The sequence below is a fragment of the Ranitomeya imitator genome, chromosome 6 (genome assembly GCF_032444005.1).
Source record: "Ranitomeya imitator isolate aRanImi1 chromosome 6, aRanImi1.pri, whole genome shotgun sequence".
NCBI lineage: Eukaryota > Metazoa > Chordata > Amphibia > Anura > Dendrobatidae > Ranitomeya > Ranitomeya imitator.
The window spans coordinates 451,823,293-451,848,504 of record NC_091287.1 but is presented as its reverse complement, the minus strand read 5'-3'; the positions used below and the strand labels follow the sequence as shown (position 1 = coordinate 451,848,504).

The following is a 25,212-nucleotide window of genomic DNA, read 5'->3' as shown; positions in this document are numbered from 1 at the left end:
GATCAGTTTCTATGAAGAGGTAAGTTCCAGATTGGACCAAGGGAACCCAGTGGATGTAGTGTATATGGACTTTTCAAAAGCTTTTGATACGGTGCCACACAAAAGGTTGATACATAAAATGAGAATAATGGGGATAGGGGAAAATATGTGCAAGTGGGTTGAGAGCTGGCTCAGGGATAGGAAACAAAGGGTGGTTATTAATGGAGCACACTCGGACTGGGTAGCGGTTAGCAGTGGGGTACCACAGGGGTCAGTATTGGGCCCTCTTCTTTTTAACATATTTATTAATGACCTTGTAGGGGGCATTCAGAGTAGAATTTCAATATTTGCAGATGACACTAAACTCTGCAGGGTAATCAATACAGAGGCGGACAATTTTATATTACAGGATGATTTATGTAAACTAGAAGCTTGGGCTGATAAATGGCAAATGAGCTTTAATGGGGATAAATGTAAGGTCATGCACTTGGGTAGAAGTAATAAGATGTATAATTATGTGCTTAATTCTAAAACTCTGGGCAAAACCGTCAATGAAAAAGACCTGGGTGTATGGGTGGATGACAAACTTAAATTCAGTGGCCAGTGTCAGGCAGCTGCTACAAAGGCAAATAAAATAATGGGATGCATTAAAAGAGGCATAGATGCTCATGAGGAGAATTAATAATTTTACCTCTATACAAGTCACTAGTTCGACCACACTTAGAATACTGTGCACAGTTCTGGTCTCCGGTGTTTAAGAAAGACATAGCTGAACTGGAGCGGGTGCAGAGAAGAGCGACCAAGGTTATTAGAGGACTGGGGGGTCTGCAATACCAAGATAGGTTATTACACTTGGGGCTATTTAGTTTGGAAAAACGAAGACTAAGGGGTGATCTTATTTTAATGTATAAATATATGAGGGGACAGTACAAAGACCTTTCTGATGATCTTTTTAATCATAGACCTGAAACAGGGACAAGGGGGCATCCTCTGCGGTTGGAGGAAAAAAGGTTTAAGCATAATAACAGACGCGGATTCTTTACTGTAAGAGCAGTGAGACTATGGAACTCTCTGCCGTATGATGTTGTAATGAGTGATTCATTACTTAAATTTAAGAGGGGACTGGATACCTTTCTGGAAAAGTATAATGTTACAGGGTATATACACTAGATTCCTTGATAGGGCGTTGATCCAGGGAACTAGTCTGATTGCCGTATGTGGAGTCGGGAAGGAATTTTTTTCCCCAATGTGGAGCTTACTCTTTGCACATGGGTTTTTTTTGCCTTCCTCTGGATCAACATGTTAGGTTAGGCTATGGGTTGAACTAGATGGACATATAGTCTTCCTTCAACCTTAATAACTATGTAACTATGTAACTATGTAACCTGCAGGGGCGGGGTTCTTCTTCGTTCAAAAGAAGAACGGAGAACTATGTCCATGCATAGATTACAGGGGTCTTAATGCCATCACCATTAGGAACAAGTACCCGCTGCCCCTTAAACTGAGTTGTTTGATAGGTTGCGGGGAGCAAGGGTTTTTACTAAACTTGATCTGCGGGGTGCTTACAACCTGATTTGTGTCTGTGAAGGGGACGAATGGAAAACTGCATTTAACACCAGGGATGGCCATTACGAGTACCTGATTATGCCCTTTGGGCTTTGTAATGCCCCAGCCCTTTTCCAGGACTTTTTAAACAACATTTTTCGGGATATGTTCTCCACCTCGGTCATAGTCTACCTGGATGATATTCTCATCTACTCTCCAGATATAGACTCCCACCGGAGAGGTCTGCAAAGTCTTCGACCTCCTACGGGCAAACTCCCTCTATGCCAAGTTGGAGAAGTGTGTGTTTGAGCAGGAGTCTTTGTCTTTCTTGGGCTATATCATCTTTGCCCAGGGATTGGCTATGGATCCTGCCAAGCTACAGGTTGTTATGGACTGGCAGGAACCCCATTCTCTCAAAGCAGTGCATCTCTTTATGGGGTTCATTAACTATTATTTCCAGTTCATGCCTCACTTCTCAACTTTGGTAGCTCCCTTGGTAGCCCTCACCAAGAAGGGAGCAAATCCCAAATTCATATCTATTCACACCGGGTGACGTTTAACCCATGTGTGTTCAGCGTTTATCGGCCATCTTATTCTGCCATTACCTAGCAGCAGGTTCGGTGTACGGTGGACCCCGGGATGCGAATGCATCTAATTGTTATCTTTTTATATTTATTTGGTGCATTTCGCCAGCCCTAACAGTCATTCACAAGTATAACTCGTTTCACAAAACATGGATATTTTTGGACAGAAAAATAAAGAAGTTATGGCTCTGGGAAGAAGGTGAGGAAAAAACAAGAACACAAAAATGGAAATTGGCCGTATCATGAAGGGGTTAAAGCTAGTAACACTTCGGAACGTTATGCCACAATTTATTTGATGGATGTCGCCATCAAATGATTCTAAAAGGGCTTTATACTTTTCTCGAAGCCTATTATATTACAGGCTATTTCTAAAAAAAATATTAAAAATGGGTCCATGAATTTGACTCCTCGCCATTTTGGGAGTATATTTTCTTGTAACTTGAGGACCTCATATGGTTTTATTTTTCCTAGACCAATATTGAATGATGATAACATGATTTTTTTTGTCAACATCACTGTGTAACTATGTATTTTTTTTACATTTTTCTGCTATGGTTGGAGCTTATGTAAGTCATGAAGTATCTGCACCTGACAACTGACTTTGCAAGTAAATATGGGATAACTTTCTTTTTTCCTTTAAATATACAGTAAATATGTAATTTTTCTACATATATTATACACAAAAATTGCTTTTTTTGGCAAGTTGTTAAAGGAATAAAAAAATATTTCAGGTAGATAATTGAAATGTTCTTGATTTCCTTAGTTACTGACCCGTCGATGAACCAGAACCCACTAATACCGCAGTCTCTCAACCTTATATATTATATTACGTCATGCAATCTTAGTTATTTCATACTTGAGATTCAGTTTATCTCCCTGACCATCCAAAAACACTTAGAAGCTGATTGCATTCTGCTAGAGGAAGCAGCAACTGTTTTATTTTTAATTTAATTTGCATAAAAATGCAGATATATTGACTTAGAGTTTGAATTGTGGAATTCCTGGATCGACTCCTCCACGCAACTCCTTCCAGCTGAGATAAAATAAATGTAATTATTTTTTAAAACATATGCCAAGATCTCATTTAAAGATTAGGTAGGACACACACAGGCATATTTTTCAAGGCCCTAAAACATGCAAATTGTCCTCTGTAAGATGTTACCTGGCTCAGATTCGTATCCTATTTTATCTCCGAATAGCAACTTTTGGTTGGCTGCCACAAAAATGTCTCTTATGATAGATGAGGTAAATCTTTCTTAAAGACTTGCATATTCTACTTTCTACTGCATCTATATTTTTTCATTAATTGGAATTCAGTAAAAGTGTAAACTGCTGCAAAATTAAGATATAAATTCTTCTATTCTTAAATTCTAAATTAATGGAACCCTCAAATACATAAATACGTGCACACTCGTTTGATAATCCTACTTGTACCGAAAATAAGACCTACCCTGAAATAAGCCCTAGCATGATTTCCAGGATTTTTTGAGTATGCTTGAAATATAAGCCCTACTCCAAAAATAAGCCCTCGTTAGAGTCAGGACCAGTATTATGGGAAACAAAGTGGTCAACTGCTCACCATTCTCTTAAGGGCCTCCAGCATTTCTGTTCTAGAGTTAAGACTGATTAAGGACCTTTACGAGACCATAATGTCACCAACAGTCCTTTAACTGCAGGAATCTAGAGGAACTGAAGAGGAGATAGGCTGGTATTTATCGTATGTGCAGTGTGTATATTTACATGTGTTCGTGAGAAACACTGTACTTTCATTTATTACAATGTATGCCCTATTCATTCCTGCATTTTGGTGCCAACATCTGAAAACCACATGACCACATCATACCCTACACATTGGCAATGACTTATATATTTATATACCAACATCATGGGTGTGTGGGACCTGGCACGTGAATTTTTATACAAACTGTCATTAGGCGTAATGCACACCCCAAATTGAAAAGACTGGTAGCTTTTAAAAAAGCTTTCACAGACAGACTCTCAGCTATCCATTGCATGTAGTAGTTTCCATGGGAATCCTGTTCTTCACCCTTTAACCAATGTACAGGCATAAGGACTTAGTCAGCTCCCCCAAGGTTAAGTACATGGAGTGGCTGCTGGCCAGTGGAGCAAGCCAGCAGAAAGAAGTGTCATTAAGTCGGACCATACTGTTGAAGTCAAAGTCAGGGACAAATTCAGAGGACAGAGATGTAGTTGGGAAGATGCCAGGATCAGTAATGAATTTAAATTAACTTAGCAGATACAGAGTAACAGGAGTAAACCAGGATAATAGAACTTATTACTGGCAACCAGAGACTGACTGAGGGTCTTTAAATAGGAAGTAGTTCTGGTCATGGCTTCCAGCAGAGAGTTAATCTACCAACCAGTTTTCTGCAGCAAAACACAGATGAACTGGAGGGGGTTTACAAATTCCCGGCTCTCCTAAAGCTTAACTGAAACAAAGCGACAAAGGCAGAGATGGTAGCAGTATGTTCAGAATGTTCATGAATGAGACATTAGGCATAGGGCAGGACCATTGTTAAAGACACCACCCAGGCTCCCCCTTAAAAATGTGATTTGTCTCAATATATATGAGGCAGTTACCTGATAATTGTCTCTGATTGTTCAGTACTCTATAGCAATGGCACAAGTTGAATCTCTAACAGGTTCCACAAATATAACGTGTCTTTAATAGTATTGGTCCAAGGAGCCTTTAGGGCTTCCAAAGGTTCCAAGTCTACAGTGCGACTGCAACCCCTTAGCTTACCATTGTTACAGCCCTGGTCTCCCCATTATCATTCTACTCTTTCTGCAATGAAAATCAGCTCTACATTCCCCGATGTCTTGGTGGCCAAGAAGTTGACTTACATTTATACACAGTAGCCATCCAGTAAAGGTGTAGCTTCAGGGGAAGGACAGAGCAGAGTAGAAGCCAGAACCATTGATGAGACAAGAGGTGTATTTCAGACTACCACAGGCACCCTATAGACACTGTAGCAAAACTGTAGTCACAAATCATAACTCTGCTCTAATTCAGATAACTTAAAAACCAGCAATGTAGCTTCTGAAATGTCTGAGATTTCTGGGCTATGCGATGTAATAGTGATGCCGATTTGAAAATAGAAATGTAAGGAACATTACGACAGGGGTTTGATCTGAGATTGAGGTCTCCAGGGTCCTCGTAAAACCTAGAAATCTCATAATGCTCTATAACACCTCAGACATGGTAATATTACAGGCCAGATTTATTTTCAAAAGCCACTTTCTAAGTATCACAGCTAGGCTCTAAAGTAGCCAGCCTGACAATTTAGATAGATACTGTAATTGTGAGCAACTTGCTATAAGAATGTTGATGGCTGATGCCAAGCAGGAGGCTTTGCAATTAGACAAGCATAACTGTATAGCTGTTGTTTCCAGCATTGACTTATTGAATTTTGAAGTATAATGTTACACACATTATACATATGTTTACTGGCATTTTGCTTTAGTTATTTAAGGATTTATTATTTGTGCTGAAAAACCATTTTAGCACATTTTTTTTTCTTTCATGATAGGAGGAATCTTATGAACAACTGCAAGGTTCTCGTCAACCATGGACTCTTCCAAGTGACACAGAGAGTGAAGGTGTGGAGACAGAAAAGGAAAAACGTAAGCTTTCCTCTATTTTGTATGCATGTATGAAAGTCCACATTTCATATTCAATGAAAAATCTCAAGGCTCATTCTCTCTGCAAACTCTCCCATAAAAACACGCTTCAAAGAGAAATTCTGGGCATATAACACTATTCATCAGATAATAGCATATGATATACTTTTCTAGATCCACGAGTTTAACCAGTTATATTGGGACTTTCTTGCACAGATGTTGGACTATCGGGAATTACTGAACATTGGATGTAGAACTAATGGAAATTTACTATAGGTAGGTGTAAGACTAATGGAACTTTAATTCTATAGGAAACAGGACAGCGAAATTGTAATGCTTTTGCAGCAGTGCAGGCTTTAAAAATATAAAGAAAAAATTGGTAACTACACCCAGTGTACCATAATCGTATCTTAGTCTCCATTATGAAAATTTGATTCCAACAGTCCAGTTCAGTCTGATAAAATTCAGACAGAAGCCTGCTAGGCGTCAATTTCAAGGATGCTTGTCAGGAAAAAAATGACTGTTCAAACCATGCACAGACACTCTGTGAACTCTTGGTATGGCTGAGAAGTTCAGTGCACTTTCCCACCTACTTGTTTTGCATCTATCGCTACCATTTTCTGGCTCCTGTCAAGTCGTTGTCACTCAGAGAAGAGGAGGCAGGGGATAAATGGAAAACAAGTAGGTGTGGTGGTGCATATAACAGTTTGGCCACACGAATGGTGTTCTTGGTTTGAATAGTCATTTCCTGCTGGTAGACTCTTTTAAATGGGTTGTCCAGAACTTAGTTTTTAAACATATAGTAAAAAAACAGACAAAAACAGGCATGTAGTTGCTAAGATAGGCAACTGCCTGTTGTACATGGCGCCAGCTCTGTGCGGTCATTAACAAGTCCTGCTCCTGCCAGCGATTCAGCTGCTCCATGTCAACAAAGCAGCACTTCTTCTTGTGGGCTGCTGTGTTGACAGTGCAAGACTGCCGACATGCTGTCAGACAGGTGACTCCCCGCAGGCTAACCCAGCCATGAACCCAGCAGTCATGTCCCATCAACAGAGCAGAAGAGAAGCAGCTGCTTTATCAACGTTACATTAGTGGAAGCCACTGAATCGCCGGCAGGAGCGGTCTGTGACCACTATGTACTGGCAAAGATCGTTGCCAGGCACAGCAGGCAGGTGGTTATCAACTACCTGCCTGTTAATTCTTAGGCACATTGTAAAAATAAAAGTACCAGGTAACCCTTTTAAATCTATGGGATCTGTTTGAGTGCATCAGATTCTCTTTATGCACAAATCCATCAGAGGGATCCTGGCTAAGTTCTGATAGGCTGAAATGGCCTAGATATGGAAGTCTTCTGTGTGATCAGAACTTATCACCATTCTTTTGATGAAATGAAATAATAAATAGGTGAAAACTCTTATGATATGTTGTGTAATGATCAGTGGCGTAACTTGAAGCTTGTGGGCCCCACCACAAAATTTCCAACAGGGCCTTCAACTAATGTAAGTCTTTAATACTAATAGTCTTTTCCTGTGGCTCAAAGCGACTTTTTGTGTCCCTTAGTCTCCAGGGCCCAGGTGCCATTGCAGCTCCTCCACCAGTTATAATTACGCTAGCGGTATATAAATTGAGCTGGTTATAATATAGTGAAAAGTCCGTTAAACACTTTCTGATTGGCCTGTACATCAGTCCACAGAGCTGTATATGTCCATCACATTGCCATTCAGGCCCTGTGTAGAAAGTTCTACCATTTGTAAGAATCTTCCTTTGCGTCCGCAGAGGTGAGAAGGAGATCTTTAGTCATTATACAGCACTGTAGAGTCACAAGCATGTGGTGAATATTTCTGATAGATCATCATCTGTTCGGAGGTATTAGAGGGGAACATGACTCGGTCCTGTTGCAGGTGGCATGTAAATACAGGGAATTACTAGGCATCAAATATAATTATTTAGTAATAGGATCCACCTGGAATTAGAATGTGCTTATTGTGGCCAAAGAAATAGTTCAAAGATGCCCGGCCAGCATTTGTCTTGCCAGCTTTTGCCATGCTTGTGTAACAGCCCGCTGATAAATATGTCACCTGGCATACATTATAGTCTTGTGTTTGGAGTTAACATACAACACTCATTTAGTGATCTTCCATTCTGGGAGCCAGGCCGTCACAATTTATGATCTCAGAAAAAAATAAACATTAACTAACACCTGTTTTCTGACTCTGCGAGCCATAGATTTCTGTGGAAATAATACAGACTTCATAATGGTGGAGTTCAATAATAACGGCAAAATCTAAACTTGCAGCTGGAACAAATGTCATCATCCTATAAAATGTATATTTTACATAAGTGCAGTAATGGGATTGCTTATATAATGCTAACTAGATCCACCTTACAAGGCTTAACCTCAGCATCTTAAACCATTTATCAAAGTATCTGAATGTTACTGGAATTGCCCAGTCTCAAAGATGTTTCTAAGATGATCTCTGCAATGGAAAAATCACATATATTCTTCTTTTTGTTATACAAGTGAGAAAACTTCTTCCTTTATTACAGCCAATAAAGGAATATAACTAATTATGGCTTTACTATTCCAAGCAGGTGTTAAAGAATAGAGCATTTATGAAGTTTTATTATACATCACATGGCTTTACGTCATCATGTACATCACGTGGAAAATAACAGTCCTTTTTTCCTAATCTCATGCCCCTCTTAATGTTATCTTTTGGAATCATGGCAGAGATATCATCAGTTGTGAGGTCTTTTAACAGAACAGTAGACAGTTCCCACAAGGTCAAAGTGGCATTTGATAGTAACTGATGTTGGATAGGGATGAGTGGACCAGAGGAAGTTCGGTCTCATCGGTTAGGGGGCCCAAGCTTGACCCTGAACTCCATAGAAGGCAATGGGGACTCGAACTTTGTTGCTGTAACATGGGGGTAGTAAGGGGTAGAGGGAAGCAAAATGGGGTAAAATCAGGACAAACAAATGTGGATAAGGAAATGATGAATAGATATATGGGTAGAACAGATATGATAGATGTCCTTTATTTATTTAATGTCATAATCCCTTTACATATATTATATTAGCACCCTTACCCGCCTTTCATTTGATACTACAGGGTGTTTTAAACCTTATTTAACCTATTAAATACATCTTTAAACAATCACATTTTTAATAACCAGCTAAGCAAAAGCAGACAGTTATTAATAGGCTGGGAAGGTCCATTGATATTGACCCCTTCCCATCCTAATAAGACCAGCCTACAGCCACCGAGAAATGGCGCATGTATTAGATGTGCATAATCTGCAGCTTAGCCACTTCTCTTCCTCACTGTCCTGAGGCATTGGCATTGACTCGTGCTGACATCAACCCCAGTAGTTAGTAATGGAGAAAGGTCTGTCAGACAACCCCATTACATTAAAACCATTACCCTGATTGCCAATGCACCAGGGCAATTACGAAGAGCGTAGGCTAAGCGCCAGAATTGGTGCATTTAATGGATGAGCCATTTTTGGGGTAGCTGAGGGCTGGTTTTATTAGGCTAGGAAGGGGCCTGATTTCCCTTGACTGGTATTAAAAAATAGAGGGGTTCGCACGTTGTTTTTTAAAATTATTTATTTATTCCCTGAACATGGTTATACAGGCCAGATCAATTATTGTGCCGGACTATTGCAGTCATGCCAAATGTCACAGGGTCCTTCTCCAATACCGCATAATCAACAGAGCTAGAGTATAGTAAACAATTCCAAGACCTTTATTGAGGCAAAAATATGAAAGGTCCATATATATAATCCACCACACTGAGGATACAATAGTCAAGAACACGAATGCAGTTCAGTAACAGGATAAAAGTCCAACAATCCAGCAGACAGAGGATAACATAATCTATATACTCTTCTTTCTCTCTCACGTGCTGTCTTCACATCATGGTTCCACACAGGACTGATCTGTATCTCCCCTCCCTGATATTTTAAAGGCCCCGTCACACATAGCGACGCTGCAGCGATACCGACAACGATCCGGATCGCTGCAGCGTCGCTGTTTGGTCGCTGGAGAGCTGTCACACAGACAGCTCTCCAGCGACCAACGATCCCGAGGTCCCCGGTAACCAGGGTAAACATCGGGTAACTAAGCGCAGGGCCGCGCTTAGTAACCCAATGTTTACCCTGGTTACCATCGTTAAAGTAAAAAAAAACAAACGCTACATACTTACCTATCGCTGTCTGTCCTCGGTGCTCTGCTTCTCTGGTCTGGCTGTGAGCACAGCGGCCGGAAAGTAGAGCGGTGACGTCACCGCTCTGCTTTCCGGCTGACCGGCGCTCACAGCCAGACCAGAGAAGCAGAGCGCCGAGGACAGACAGCGATAGGTAAGTATGTAGCGTTTGTTTTTTTACTTTTAGGATGGTAACCAGGGTAAACATCGGGTTACTAAGCGCAGCCCTGTGCTTAGTTACCCGATGTTTACCCTGGTTACCAGCGAAGACATCGCTGAATCGGCGTCACACACGCCGATTCAGTGATGTCAGCGGGACCTCAACGATCAAAAAATGGCCCAGGCCATTCCGACACGACCAGCGATCTCACAGCAGGGGGCTGATCGCTGGTACATGTCACACATAGCGAGATCGCTACTGAGATCGCTGTTCCGTCACAAAACTTGTGACTCAGCAGCGATCTCGCTAGCGATCTCGCTATGTGTGACGGGGCCTTAAGTCTCCCTCCTCATTCACAGGTCAGGAGGGGGAAGGACTCAGGGGCTCATTGTTTCAACAAGCTAGGTCAACATGTCATTAGCATATTAGCAAACAATACAGTGCTGTGAGGCTGATATCAGAAGGCAGCAACAGCCATTCATCAATTAGCAAATAACTCCTACAAGAGAACACCATGAAAATAACTAAAATAGAAATATACACAAAAATGATACCCACATAGCATATCACACCATCACCAATATTGGCCAGAAGTGCCCAAAGCCGTAAAGCTTCTTTATTGGCTACACTGCAGTCTGTCAACAAGCTTTATTCTGCTGGTGAGCCAGAACAGTAACACCGACTTCCGTTTAGAAGTGTGTGTTTGGTGTGTAGCACCGGACACTAGGTATCCGGTACAACACCCAAGCTTTACCTTTCGGGTTCGCTCATCCCTAATGTTGTATTTTCCTGTGATACAGCTAAAAAACATGAAGAAGATGTAGTGCTTAAAGAGCAGCTAACTCTTTTGTTAATACATTATACTCAATTTCACTTGCTGCTGATCATTATGGGTCAATTTCCTGACACCTCAAGTGATCAAATAAAAATTAGCTCTAAAGTTTGCTGCTTATGATGCTAGAGCATGCACATAGTGCATTGCCTCAGTAGAAAGTCTACAAATCCTGTGTATAATACTCCTGTGTATCTTCCGCCTCCTGAGGAGTGCACTTTCAGCGATCAGTTGAAGTCTCAGAACCAGGATCTCCCACGATCAGCAATCAGCAACCAATAATAATAAAGAAAAAAAAAATCTACTATATAAAGCTGAATGTGTGTGTGTATGTGTTTTTGTATGTCCGGGATTGGCATCTGCACCGTCGGAGCTACAGCCACAAAATTTTGCACAGTCACACGTCTGGACCCTGAGAGCGTCATAGGCTATATTGTGAGGCGAAATTTTAACCCCGTGCGTTCCAATTCACCAAACAATTTTGCCCCTATCTACATAATGGGGAAAAAAGTGAAAGGAAAAGTGTTGGAAGCGTCGCAGCTACAGCAACAAAATTTTGCACAGTCACACGTCTGGACCCTGAGAGCGTCATAGGCTACGTTGTGAGGTGAAATTTTAACCCCGCGCTTTCCAATTCACCAAACAATTTTGCCCCTATCTACATAATGAGGAAAAAAGTGAAAGGAAAAGTGTTGGAGGCGTCGAAGCTACAGAAACAAAATTTTGCACAGTCACACGTCTGGACCCCGAGAGCGTCATAGGCTACGTTGTGAGGTGAAATTTTAACCCGCGCCTTCCAATTCACCAAACAATTTTGCCCCTATCTACATAATGGGGAAAAAAGTGAAAGGAAAAGTGTTGGAGGCGTAGAAGCTACAGAAACAAAATTTTGCACAGTCACACGTCTGGACCCCGAGAGCGTCATAGGCTACGTTGTGAGGTGAAATTTTAACCCCGCGCTTTCCAATTCACCAAACAATTTTGCCCCTATCTACATAATGGGGAAAAAAGTGAAAGGAAAAGTGTTGGAAGCATCGCAGCTACAGCAACAAAATTTTGCACAGTCACACGTCTGGACCCTGAGAGCGTCATAGGCTACGTTGTGAGGTGAAATTTTAACCCCGCGCTTTCCAATTCACCAAACAATTTTGCCCCTATCTACATAATGGGGAAAAAGTGAAATGAAAAGTGTTGGAGGCGTCGCAGCTACAGCCACAAAATTTTGCACAGTCACATGTCTGGACCCTGAGAACGTCATAAGCTATGTTGTGAGGTGAAATTTTAACTCCGCGCTTTCCAATTCACCAAACTATTTTTCCCCTATCTACATAATGGGGAAAAGTGAAAGGAAAAGTGTTGGAGGTGAATTGACAGCTGCCAGATGTGAACAAGTGGGACTTAAAGAATGAGAGCGATGGCGCAAAAGAGTATATACCGATCAGTTGCTAAGGTGAACACACACACAAAATGCGCCACACACTACCACGTGCTTGAACACATATACCACCCTCAGCACACATTTCACCACACATACACCAACCTCGCCACATAAAAGTCGAAACACAAAAGTCACCTCTTAAAACTCGCCACGCGCAAAACTCGCCACATGCAAAAACTAGGCTCACGCAAAACTCGCCACAAGTGCAAAACTCACCTCATGGAAAACTCGCCACACGCAAAACTTGCACACGCGGAAAAATTGCCATATGCACAAAATTTGCAACACATGCAAAAGTTGCCTCACACAAAACTTGCACATACTCAAAAGGCACCAGACATAAAACTCACCACGCGCAAAACTCGCCATGCGCAAAACTTGCTGCACACAACTTGCTACACTAACCTGTTACATGCAACTCGACACACAAAAAGTTGCTACACGCATGTTGCCACACAAAACTCATCTCACAAAAGTCGCTACATGCATGTCGCCACACACAACTCAACACACACAACTTGACAAACGAAACTCGCCCTAAAACACACACAAGTCTGGTATTAGCCTTCAAAAATAAAAATCTGATTAATAAGCAGACAAACTACAAGAGCAACAAATGTACCATATAGGAAAGACAGCAGCTGTCAGTCACATGACCTGTCTATTATGTGTATGTGTGAGCTAATATATACTGCCTGGGGGAGGGCTTCCTGTTGGCTGGGGATATATCAGGCTGCCAATTTAGCTTACAAATACTGAGGTAAAAATACTGAGCAAATAACGTGTTAACGAGGTCTAATACAGGAGATCACACAGGTATATACTATATACAGGGGAGATGACACACAGATATATACTATATACAGGAGAGATAACACACAGGTATATACTATATAGAGGAGGAGATGACATACAGGTACATACTATATACAGGAGGAGATGACATACAGGTATATACTAAATGCAGGAGGAGATGACACACAGGTATATACTATATACAGGAGCAGATTACCTACAGGTATATACTATATACAGGAGGAGATGACATACAGGTATATACTATATATAGGAGGAGATGACATACAGGTATATACTATATATAGGAGATGACATACAGGTATATACTATATACAGGGGAGATGACATACAGGTATATACTATATACAGGAGATGACATACAGGTGTATACTATATATAAGGGAGATTACAAACATGTATATACTGAGGTGAAAATGAGAGGTGTGAGGTGAAGATGAAAAGGTGTGAGTGCAAAATGAGAGGAGTGAGGGAAAATAGTGTAGTGATAGGAAAATGACAGATGTGAGGTCGAAATGACAAGTGTTAGGGGGGAATGAGAGGAGTGAGGGAGAAAATGAGAGGTGTGAGGGAGAAAATGAGAGATGTGAGGGGAAAAATGAGAGGCGTGATGGGAAAATAAGAGAAGTGACGTGCTATAACTAACCACAGATATTTACTTTGCCCAGGCAACGCCGGGCTCTTCAGCTAGTCTACTATATAAAGCTGAATGTGTGTGTGTGTGTGTATGTGTGTGTGTATGTCCGGGATTGGCATCTGCACCGTCGCAGCTACAGCCACAAAATTTTGCACAGTCACACGTCTGGACCCCGAGAGCGTCATAGGCTACGTTGTGAGGTGAAATTTTAACCCCGCGCGTTCCAATTCACCAAACAATTTTGCCCCTATCTACATAATGGGGAAAAAAGTGAAAGGAAAAGTGTTGGAAGCGTCGCAGCTACAGCAACAAAATTTTGCACAGTCACACATCTGGACCCTGAGAGCGTCATAGGCTACATTGTGAGGTGAAATTTTAACCCCGCGCTTTCCAATTCACCAAACAATTTTGCTCCTATCTACATAATGGGGAAAAAAGTGAAAGGAAAAGTGTTGGAGGCGTCGCAGCTACAGAAACAAAATTTTGCACAGCCACACGTCTGGACCCTGAGACCGTCATACGCTACGTTGTGAGGTGTAATTTTAACCCCGCGCTTTCCAATTCACCAAACAATTTTGCCCCTACCTACATAATGGGGAAAAAAGTGAAAGGAAAAGTGTTGGAGGCGTCATAGCTACAGAAACAAAATTTTGCACAGTCACACGTCTGGACCCTGAGAGCGTCATAGGCTATGTTGTGAGGTGAAATTTTAACTCCGCGCTTTCCAATTCACCAAACTATTTTTCCCCTATCTACATAATGGGGAAAAGTGAAAGGAAAAGTGTTGGAGGCAAATTGACAGCTGCCAGATGTGAACAAGTGGGACTTAAAGAGTGAGAGCGATGGCGCCAAAGAGTATATACCGTACAGTTGCTAAGGTAGGACCCCGACATGGGATACTCACCACACGGGGATATGAACACACACACAAAATGCGCCACACACTACCACGTGCTTGAACACATATACCACCCTCAGCACACATTTCACCACACATACGCCAACCTCGCCACATAAAAGTCGAAACACAAAAGTCGCTGCTCAAAACTCACCACGCGCAAAACTTGCCACATGCAAAATATAGGCTCACGCAAAACTCGCCACAAGTGCAAAACTCACCTCATGGAAAACTCGCCACATGCAAAACTTGCACATGCGGAAAAATTGCCATATGCACAAAATTTGCAACACATGCAAAAGTTGCCTCACACAAAACTTGCACATACTCAAAAGGCACCAGACATAAAACTCACCACGCGCAAAACTCGCCATGCGCAAAACTTGCTGCACACAACTTGCTACACTAACCTGTCACATGCAACTCGACACACAAAAAGTTGCTACACGCATGCTGCCACACAAAACTCATCTCACAAAAGTCGCTACATGCATGTCGCCACACACAACTCAACACACACAACTTGACAAACGAAACTCGCCCTAAAACACACACAAGTCTGGTATTAGCCTTCAAAAATAAAATTCTGATTAATAAGCAGACAAACTACAAGAGCAACAAATGTACCATATAGGAAATACGGCAGCTGTCAGTCACATGACCTGTCTATTATGTGTATGTGTGAGCTAATATATACTGCCAGGGGGAGGGCTTCCTGTTGGCTAGGGATTTATCAGGCTGCCAATTTAGCTTACAAATACTGAGGTAAAAATACTGAGCAAATAACGTGTTAACGAGGTCTAATACAGGAGATCACACAGGTATATACTATATACAGGGGAGATGACACACAGATATATACTATATGCAGGAGAGATAACACACAGGTATATACTATATAAAGGAGGAGATGACATACAGGTACATAATATATACAGGAGGAGATGACATACAGGTATATACTATATACAGGAGGAGATGACACACAGGTATATACTATATACAGGAGCAGATTACCTACAGGTATATACTATATACAGGAGGAGATGACATACAGGTATATTCTATATATAGAAGATGACATACAGGTATATACTATGTACAGGAGGAGATGACACACAGATATATACTATATACAGGGGAGATGACACACAGGTATATACAATATACAGGAGGAGATGACATACAGGTATATACTATATATAGAAGGAGATGACATACAGGTATATACTATATATAGGAGGAGATGACATACAGGTATATACTATATATAGGAGGAGATGACATACAGGTATATACTATATACAGGGGAGATGACACACAGCAGGTATATACTATATACAGGGGAGATGACATACAGGTTTATACTATATACAGGAGATGACATACAGGTGTATACTATATATAAGGGAGATGACAAACATGTATATACTGAGGTGAAAATGAGAGGTGTGAGGTGAAAATGAAAAGGTGTGAGTGCAAAATGAGAGGAGTGAGGGAAAATAGTGTAGTGATCGGAAAATGACAGATGTGAGGTCGAAATGACAAGTGTTAGGCGGGAATGAGAGGAGTGAGGGAGAAAATGAGAGGTGTGAGGGAGAAAATGAGAGATGTGAGGGGGAAAATTAAAGATGTGATTGGGAAAATGAGAGGCGTAATGGGAAAATAAGAGAAGTGACGTGCTATAACTAACCACAGATATTTACTATGCCCAGGCAACGCCGGGCTCTTCAGCTAGTATATATATATATATATATATATATATATATATATATGCACTCACCTTGGCTGCTATCAAGGAGATTATTAACCCCTTCAAATTGCGGCCCTTTTTCGTTTTTGCATTTTCATTTTTCACTTCCCTCCTTCCCAGAGCCATAACTATTTTATTTTTCCGTCATTATGGTCATGTGAGGGCTTATTTTTTGCGGGACGAGTTGTACTTTTGAACAACACCATTGGTTTAACCATGTCTTTTACTAGAAAACGGGAAAAAAATTCCAAGTGCGGTGAAATTGCAAAAAAAGTGCAATCCCACACTTATTTTTTGCTAGGTTCATTAAATGCTAAAACTATCCTGCCATTGTCATTCTCTTGGTCATTACGAGTTCATAGACATCTAACATGTCTAGGTTATTTTTTATCCAAGTGGTGAAAAAAAATTCCAAACTTTTCTTAAAAAAAAAAAAAAAAGTGCCATTTTCCGATACCCGAAGCGTCTCCATTTTTCGTGATCTGGGGTCAGGTGAGGGCTTATTTTTTGCGTGCCGAGCTGACGTTTTTAATGATACCATTTCGGTGCAGATACGTTCTTTTGATCGCCCGTTATTGCATTTTAATGCAATGTCGCGGTGACCAAAAAAACGTAATTCTGGCGTTTTGGATTTTTTTCTTGCTAGCGATCAGGTTATTGTTTTTTTTATTGATAGATCGGGCAATTCTGAATGCGGCGATACCAAAAACGTGTAGGTTTTTTTTTTTTTTCAATTTTTAAATTGTTTTATTTAGGATGGGGCGAAAGGGGGGTGATTTAAACTTTTATATTTTTTATATTTTTTTCATATTTTTTAAAACATTTTTTTTTTACTTGTGCCATGCTTCAATAGGAGGCTAGAAGCTGGCATAGCCTGATCGGCTCTGCTACATAGCAGCGATCATCAGATCGCTGCTATGTAGCAGAAATGCAGGTGTGCTGTGAGCGCCGACCACAGGGGGGCACTCACAGCAGGCCTGCATCAGTAACCATAGAGGTCTCAAGGACCTCTATGGTTACCTTCCTGATGCATCGCCGACCCCCGATCATGTGACGGGGGTCGGCGATGACATCATTTCCGGCCGCCCGGCCGGAAGCGCCGGTTAAATGCTGCTATCTGCGTTTGACAGCGGCATTTAACAGGTTAATAGCGGCGGGTGAATAGCAATTTCACCCGCCGCTATTGCGCGCACATGTCAGCTGTACAAAACAGCTGACGTGTCGCGACTTTGATGTGGGCTCACATCAAAGGGGGAGACATGACATGCGCCATACTATTACTGCGCATGTCGTTAAAGGGTTAATAGCTGAATTATCATGCTGAATACATTTTTGCATGAAAATCATCAAGATCTGCTGCGCTGCTGTTAGCTCCCTTTGCAATTGTCGATCAATGACGTCCCAGATGTGCTCTATGGGAAAAAAGTCGGAGATGCTACAGGTCATTGTAGCACATTTAGGCCACTTAGGCTACTCACAGTACCACAAACAACATGAAGTTTAGCGTTGTCGCTTTGAAAAATGGCTCTTAAGACACCTTGAAAAACAAGCCATACCACTGGTTCCACCACCAAATCAATAAACACTGAGCTGTGTGATGTTTTCTCGTGAAGGCCTTTTCTTGGCGTTGCCCATGTGGTATCATGAGATTTTGAGAATGGTGCATAATGATCCATTCTGTACTACAAGGGATGCTAGACATTACCAGGCCTAAGACGCCAAACTGTCTCCACAAACCATCAGAAGGCAATTGCACGACATTGGGCTACCAGTCAGACTTCCAGCTACAGATGTTCCATCTACCTCACCAATCACTCTGAAAGGCCATCATAGTGCAAAGCAAGATGGCAATGGAGGCTGGAATGGAAGTTCTCTGAGTCAGACCCTCACTTAGCTACCGTGACAGGGGGAGGCGGTGACTACATCACTCTACAGCTCTCACATTCACCCCTCACTCAGGCTACAGATTAAACAGAGAACATACCCCCAACCAGTGCACACACCCAAGACGCTCAATGCTGCCATGCGGTGAGTCACAATATTATGCACACAATGTATTTAGTGCCTGCACACGTCACATGTCACATGCCAAACTACCACTTAATCTATACTTTTTTCCTATGTCATTTCACAACACATAACTTAACTTATGGGCATCTATGGTGTGATTTCTTTTCCTTTTTTTCCAACAAATGTTATTGATTTTAGAAATTTAATAGAGGTGAAGGGTAAAGGGTAAAGGAAAAAGGGTTGAAAGGAAATGACAGGCATGCATATATATACTGTAGCTGATTTCTTTTCCTGTGAGCATTGGATGGATTGCTTGTTGACATTTGGTAAGAATTTCATTTTAATAGCATTTTTAGAAATATATTTGCTTAGACAATTTAGATGATTGGTGGCGTGTACAATACTTAGTCACACCTTAGTTCACCCACTGTGTGCATATATATCTGTAGACCGTACTTTTGATAGTTTTTTCCTTATTCCCATCCTTGTCTGCATGATTCCTCATTACCATCCTACTTACCTTCCATGCGTGCCCTTGCAGCATCTCGTTATGGCTTCCAGCAGCTCTTCCGGCCAGGCGTTCATGTGTTCCCGCTCATTGTTATTCACCTCTCTCCAGCCTATGAGAGTGGATAGAAGTAAATATGCATTACCTTAATGAGCGGGCACCCGTTAGAGCCCGGAAGCTGCTGGGAGCTGGCGGCTGCCACTGTAACTGTGCGCGCACTATAAGAGAAATTAATGTTCATTGCCAGTGCAGTGTATATTAATTTCTCTTTAGAAGTGGGCACAGGATTTAGCTGCAGCCGCCGGCTCCTGCCTCCTGTCACCCGCTGCTACGCCGCTCCCCCTCCCGTGCCATTAACTGGGGCAATGACTAGTGTATAAGCTGAGGGGGGCATTTTCAGCACACAAGTATATGCACAAGATGGTTTGGGGTGAGCTGGACCGCAGAATGAATGCAAAAGGGCCAACAAGTGCTAAGCATCTTTGGGAACTCCTTCAAGATTGTTGGAAGACCATTCCCGGTGACTACCTCTTGAAGCTCATCAAGAGTGTGCAAAGCAGTCATCAAAGCAAAAGGTGGCTACTTTGATATATAATTTCACAAGTGTTAATTCATAGTTTTGATGCCGTCAGTGTGAATGTACAATTTTCATAGTCATGAAAATACAGAAAAATCTTTAAATGGGAAGGTGTGTCCAAACTTTTGGTCTGTACTGTATATAACAAGCAAAAAGATAAAAAGCAGGTAGTCAGGTGAGGTAATGTACAAAATAACAGCTAAAATGACAGGTGTTAGCAAAGGTATTTACGGTAAATGAAAATAATGATGCACCGGAAAGATAAAACACGTGTCTCACTGTAAACACCCGCATAGAGCGTAAGTAAAGAGTAAACAGTAAATGCCCACAAGGAATAGGTCAGCAAATAGACATTTATCCCAAGCTGCTGACAACTAACCTACACTTGCCCTAGTATGGAGCATCAAGAGATTATTTGCTATGTATTAGCAGTAGAATGTAAGCTATAAAGTCAATTGCCACATACAAACATCTACAATGCCAGAAATAGTCCCAAGCATAAAGAGTATTTTAGATGTAGGGAAGATGCAAAGCAGCATTACCTTGAGACATATTGTTTTCCACGTGCAAGGAGTATGGATGAGGCACGCTGGAGCCTCGATGAACATTTTACCGCCTACGGCTTCGTCAGGAGGGATGTAAGGGTGGGAATAAGTAGCCATGCATACAAGGGTGGAAATAAGAAACCATGCAGACAAGGATGGGAATAAGGAGCAATACATACAAGGATGGGAATAAGAAGCCATGCATACAAGGATGGGGATAAGGAGCCATGCATACAAGGATGGGAATGAGGAGCCATGCATACCAGGAGGGGAATAAGGACCCATGCATACAAGGATGGGAATAAGGAATCATGCAGACAAAGATGGGAATAAGGAGCCATGCATACAAGGATGGGAATGAGGAGCCATGCATACCAGGAGGGGAATAAGGACCCATGCATACAAGGATGGGAATAAGGAGCCATGCATACAAATATGGGAATAAGGAGCCATGCATACAAGGATGGGGATAAGGAGCCATGCAGACTAGGATGGGAATAAGGAGCCATGCTGACAAGAATGGGAATAAGTAGCCATGCAGACAAGGATGTGGATAAGGATCTATGCAGACTAGGATGGGAATAAGGAGCCATGCAGACAAGGATGGGAATAAGGAGTGATGCAGACAAGGATGAGGATAAAGAGCCATGCATACAAGGATGGGAATGAGGAGCATGCATACAAGGATGGGGATAAGGAGCCATGCAGACAAGGATGGGAATAAGGAGCCATGCATACAAGGATGGGAATGAGGAGCCATGCATACAAGCATGGGGATAAGGAGCCATGCAGACAAGGATGGGAATAAGGAGCCATGCATACAAGGATGGGAATGAGGAGCCATGCATACAAGGATGGGGATAAGGAGCCATGCAGACTAGGATGGGAAAAAGGAGCCATGCAGACAAGGATGAGGATAAGGAGCCATGCAGACAAGGATGGGAATAAGGAGCCATGCATACAAGGATGGGAATGAGGAGCCATGCAGACAAGGATGAGGATAAGGAGCCATGCATACATGGATGGGGATAAGGAGCCATGCATACAAGGATGGGAATGAGGAGCCATGTATACAAGGATGGGGATAAGGAGCCATGCAGACAAGGATGGGAATGAGGAGCCATGCATACAAGGATGGGGAAAAGGACCCATGCAAACAAGGATGGGAATAAGGAGCCATGCATACAAGGATGGGAATAAGGAGCCATGCAGACAAGGATGGGAATGAGGAGCCATGCATACCAGGATGGGAATAAGGAGCCATGCAGACAAGGATGGGAATGAGGAGCCATGCATACATGGATGGGGATAAGGAGCCATGCATACAAGGATGGGAATGAGGAGCCATGCATACAAGGATGGGAATAAGGGGCCATGCAGACAAGGATGGGAATGAGGAGCCATGTATACAAGGATGGGGATAAGGACCCATGCAAACAAGGATGGGAATAAGGAGCCATGCAGACAAGGATGGGAATATGGAGCAATACATACAAGGATGGGAATAAGAAGCCATGCATACAAGGATGGGGATAAGGAGCCATGCATACAAGGATGGGAATGAGGAGCCATGCATACCAGGAGGGGAATAAGGACCCATGCATACAAGGATGGGAATAAGGAGTCATGCAGACAAGGAAGGGGATAAGGAGCCATGCATACAAGGATGGGAATAAGGAGCCATGCATACAAGGATGGGGATAAGGAGCCATGCAGACTAGGATGGGAATAAGGAGCCATGCTGACAAGGATGGGAATAAGTAGCCATGCAGACAAGGATGGGGATAAGGAGCCATGCAGACTAGGATGGGAATAAGGAGCCATGCAGACAAGGATGGGAATAAGGAGTCATGCAGACAAGGATGAGGATAAAGAGCCATGCATACAAGGATGGGAATGAGGAGCCATGCATACAAGGATGGGGATAAGGAGCCATGCAGACAAGGATGGGAATAAGGAGCCATGCATACAAGGATGGGAATGAGGAGCCATGCATACAAGCATGGGGATAAGGAGCCATGCAGACAAGGATGGGAATAAGGAGCCATGCATACAAGGATGGGAATGAGGAGCCATGCATACAAGGATGGGGATAAGGAGCCATGCAGACTAGGATGGGAATAAGGAGCCATGCAGACAAGGATGAGGATAAGGAGCCATGCAGACAAGGATGGGAATAAGGAGCCATGCAGACAAGGATGGGAATGAAGAGCCATGCATACATGGATGGGGATAAGGAGCCATGCATACAAGGATGGGAATGAGGAGCCATGTATACAAGGATGGGGATAAGGAGCCATGCAGACAAGGATGGGAATGAGGAGCCATTCATACAAGGATGGGGAAAAGGACCCATGCAAACAAGGATGGGAATAAGGAGCCATGCATACAAGGATGGGAATAAGGAGCCATGCAGACAAGGATGGGAATAAGGAGCCATGCAGACAAGGATGGGAATGAGGAGCCATGCATACAAGGATGGGAATAAGGAGCCATGCAGACAAGGATGGGAATGAGGAGCCATGTATACAAGGATGGGAATAAGGACCCATGCAAACAAGGATGGGAATAAGGAGCCATGCAGACAAGGATGGGAATATGGAGCCATGCAGACAAGGATGGGAATGAGGAGCCATGCATACAAGGATGGGGATAAGGACCCATGCAAACAAGGATGGGAATAAGGAGCCATGCAGACAAGGATGAGGATAAGGAGCCATGCAGAAAAGGATGGGAATAAGGAGCCATGCAGACAAGGATGGGAATGAGGAGCCATGCTTACAAGGATGGGGATAAGGAGACATGCATACAAGGATGGGAATGAGGAGCCATGCATACAAGGATGGGGATAAGGAGCCATGCATACAAGGATGGGAATAAGGAGCCATGCATACAAGGATGGGGATAAGGAGCCATGCAGACTAGGATGGGAATAAGGAGCCATGCTGACAAGGATGGGAATAAGTAGCCATGCATACAAGCATGGGGATAAGGAGCCATGCAGACAAGGATGGGAATAAGGAGCCATGCATACAAGGATGGGAATGAGGAGCCATGCATACAAGCATGGGGATAAGGAGCCATGCAGACAAGGATGGGAATAAGGAGCCATGCATACAAGGATGGGAATGAGGAGCCATGCATACAAGGATGGGGATAAGGAGCCATGCAGACTAGGATGGGAATAAGGAGCCATGCAGACAAGGATGAGGATAAGGAGCCATGCAGACAAGGATGGGAATAAGGAGCCATGCAGACAAGGATGGGAATGAGGAGCCATGCATACATGGATGGGGATAAGGAGCCATGCATACAAGGATGGGAATGAGGAGCCATGTATACAAGGATGGGGATAAGGAGCCATGCAGACAAGGATGGGAATGAGGAGCCATGCATACAAGGATGGGGAAAAGGACCCATGCAAACAAGGATGGGAATAAGGAGCCATGCATACAAGGATGGGAATAAGGAGCCATGCAGACAAGGATGGGAATAAGGAGCCATGCAGACAAGGATGGGAATGAGGAGCCATGCATACAAGGATGGGAATGAGGAGCCATGTATACAAGGATGGGGATAAGGACCCATGCAAGCAAGGATGGGAATAAGGAGCCATGCAGACAAGGATGGGAATAAGGAGCCATGCAGACAAGGATGGGAATAAGGAGCCATGCATACAAGGATGGGGATAAGGAGCCATGCAGACAAGGATGGAGATAAGGAGCCATGCAGACAAGGATGGGGATAAGGAGCCATGCATACAAGGATGGGAATGAGGAGCCATGTATACAAGGATGGGAATATGGAGCCATGCAGACAAGGATGGGAATGAGGAGCCATGCATACAAGGATGGGGATAAGGACCCATGCAAACAAGGGTGGGAATAAGGAGCCATGCAGACAAGGATGAGGATAAGGAGCCATGCAGACAAGGATGGGAATAAGGAGCCATGCAGACAAGGAAGGGAATGAGGAGCCATGCTTACAAGGATGGGGATAAGGAGACATGCATACAAGGATGGGAATGAGGAGCCATGTATACAAGGATGGGAATATGGAGCCATGCAGACAAGGATGGGAATGAGGAGCCATGCATACAAGGATGGGGATAAGGAGCCATGCATACAAGGATGGGAATAAGAAGCCATGCAGACAAGGATGGGAATAAGGAGCCATGCAGACAAGGATGGGAATAAGGAGCCATGCTTACATGAATGGGGATAAGGAGCCATGTATACAAGGATGGGAATAAGAAGCCATGCAGACAAGGATGGGAATAAGGAGCCATGCAGACAAGGATGGGAATAAGGAGCCATGCATACAAGGATGGGGATAAGGAGCCATGCAGACAAGGATGGAGATAAGGAGCCATGCAGACAAGGATGGGGATAAGGAGCCATGCATACAAGGATGGGGATAAGGAGCCATGCATACAAGGATGGGGATAAGGAGCCATGCATACAAGGATGGGAATAAGGAGCCATGCATACAAGGATGGGAATAAGGAGCCATGCAGATAAGGATGGGAATAAGGAGCCATGCAGACAAGGATGGAGATAAGGAGCCATGCAGACAAGGATGGGGATGAGGAGCCATGCATACAAGGATGGGAATAAGGAGCCATGCATACAAGGATGGGAATAAGGAGCCATGCAGACAAGGACAGGGATAAGGAGCCATGCAGACAAGGATGGGAATATGGAGCCATGCAGACAAGGATGGGAATGAGGAGCCATGCATACAAGGATGGGGATATGGAGCCATGCAGACAAGGATGAGGATAAGGAGCCATGCAGACAAGGATGGGAATAAGGAGCCATGCAGACAAGGATGGGAATGAGGAGCCATGCTTACAAGGATGGGGATAAGGAGACATGCATACAAGGATGGGAATGAGGAGCCATGCATACAAGGATGGGGATAAGGAGCCATGCATACAAGGATGGGAATAAGAAGCCATGCAGACAAGGATGGGAATAAGGAGCCATGCTTACATGAATGGGGATAAGGAGCCATGTATACAAGGATGGGAATAAGAAGCCATGCAGACAAGGATGGGAATAAGGAGCCATGCAGACAAG

The 25,212-nt window shown here is 43.0% G+C and overlaps 1 protein-coding gene across 2 annotated transcripts in view; it reads left to right on the top strand.

Moving 5' to 3' along the window:
• The window catches only part of C6H8orf34 (chromosome 6 C8orf34 homolog), a 422,831-nt gene that overhangs the window by 385,545 nt on the left and 12,074 nt on the right, over positions 1-25,212 (top strand). Inside the window, exons 13-14 of one of the 2 annotated variants that reach the window (XM_069731463.1) lie at positions 5,660-5,753; positions 5,967-6,026. In XM_069731463.1, coding sequence (XP_069587564.1) covers positions 5,660-5,753; positions 5,967-6,004 — 132 coding nt within the window. In that variant the 3' untranslated portion in view covers positions 6,005-6,026. The remainder of the gene's footprint in view (positions 1-5,659; positions 5,754-5,966; positions 6,027-25,212) is intronic. The other variant, XM_069731465.1, reaches the window with a different exon arrangement.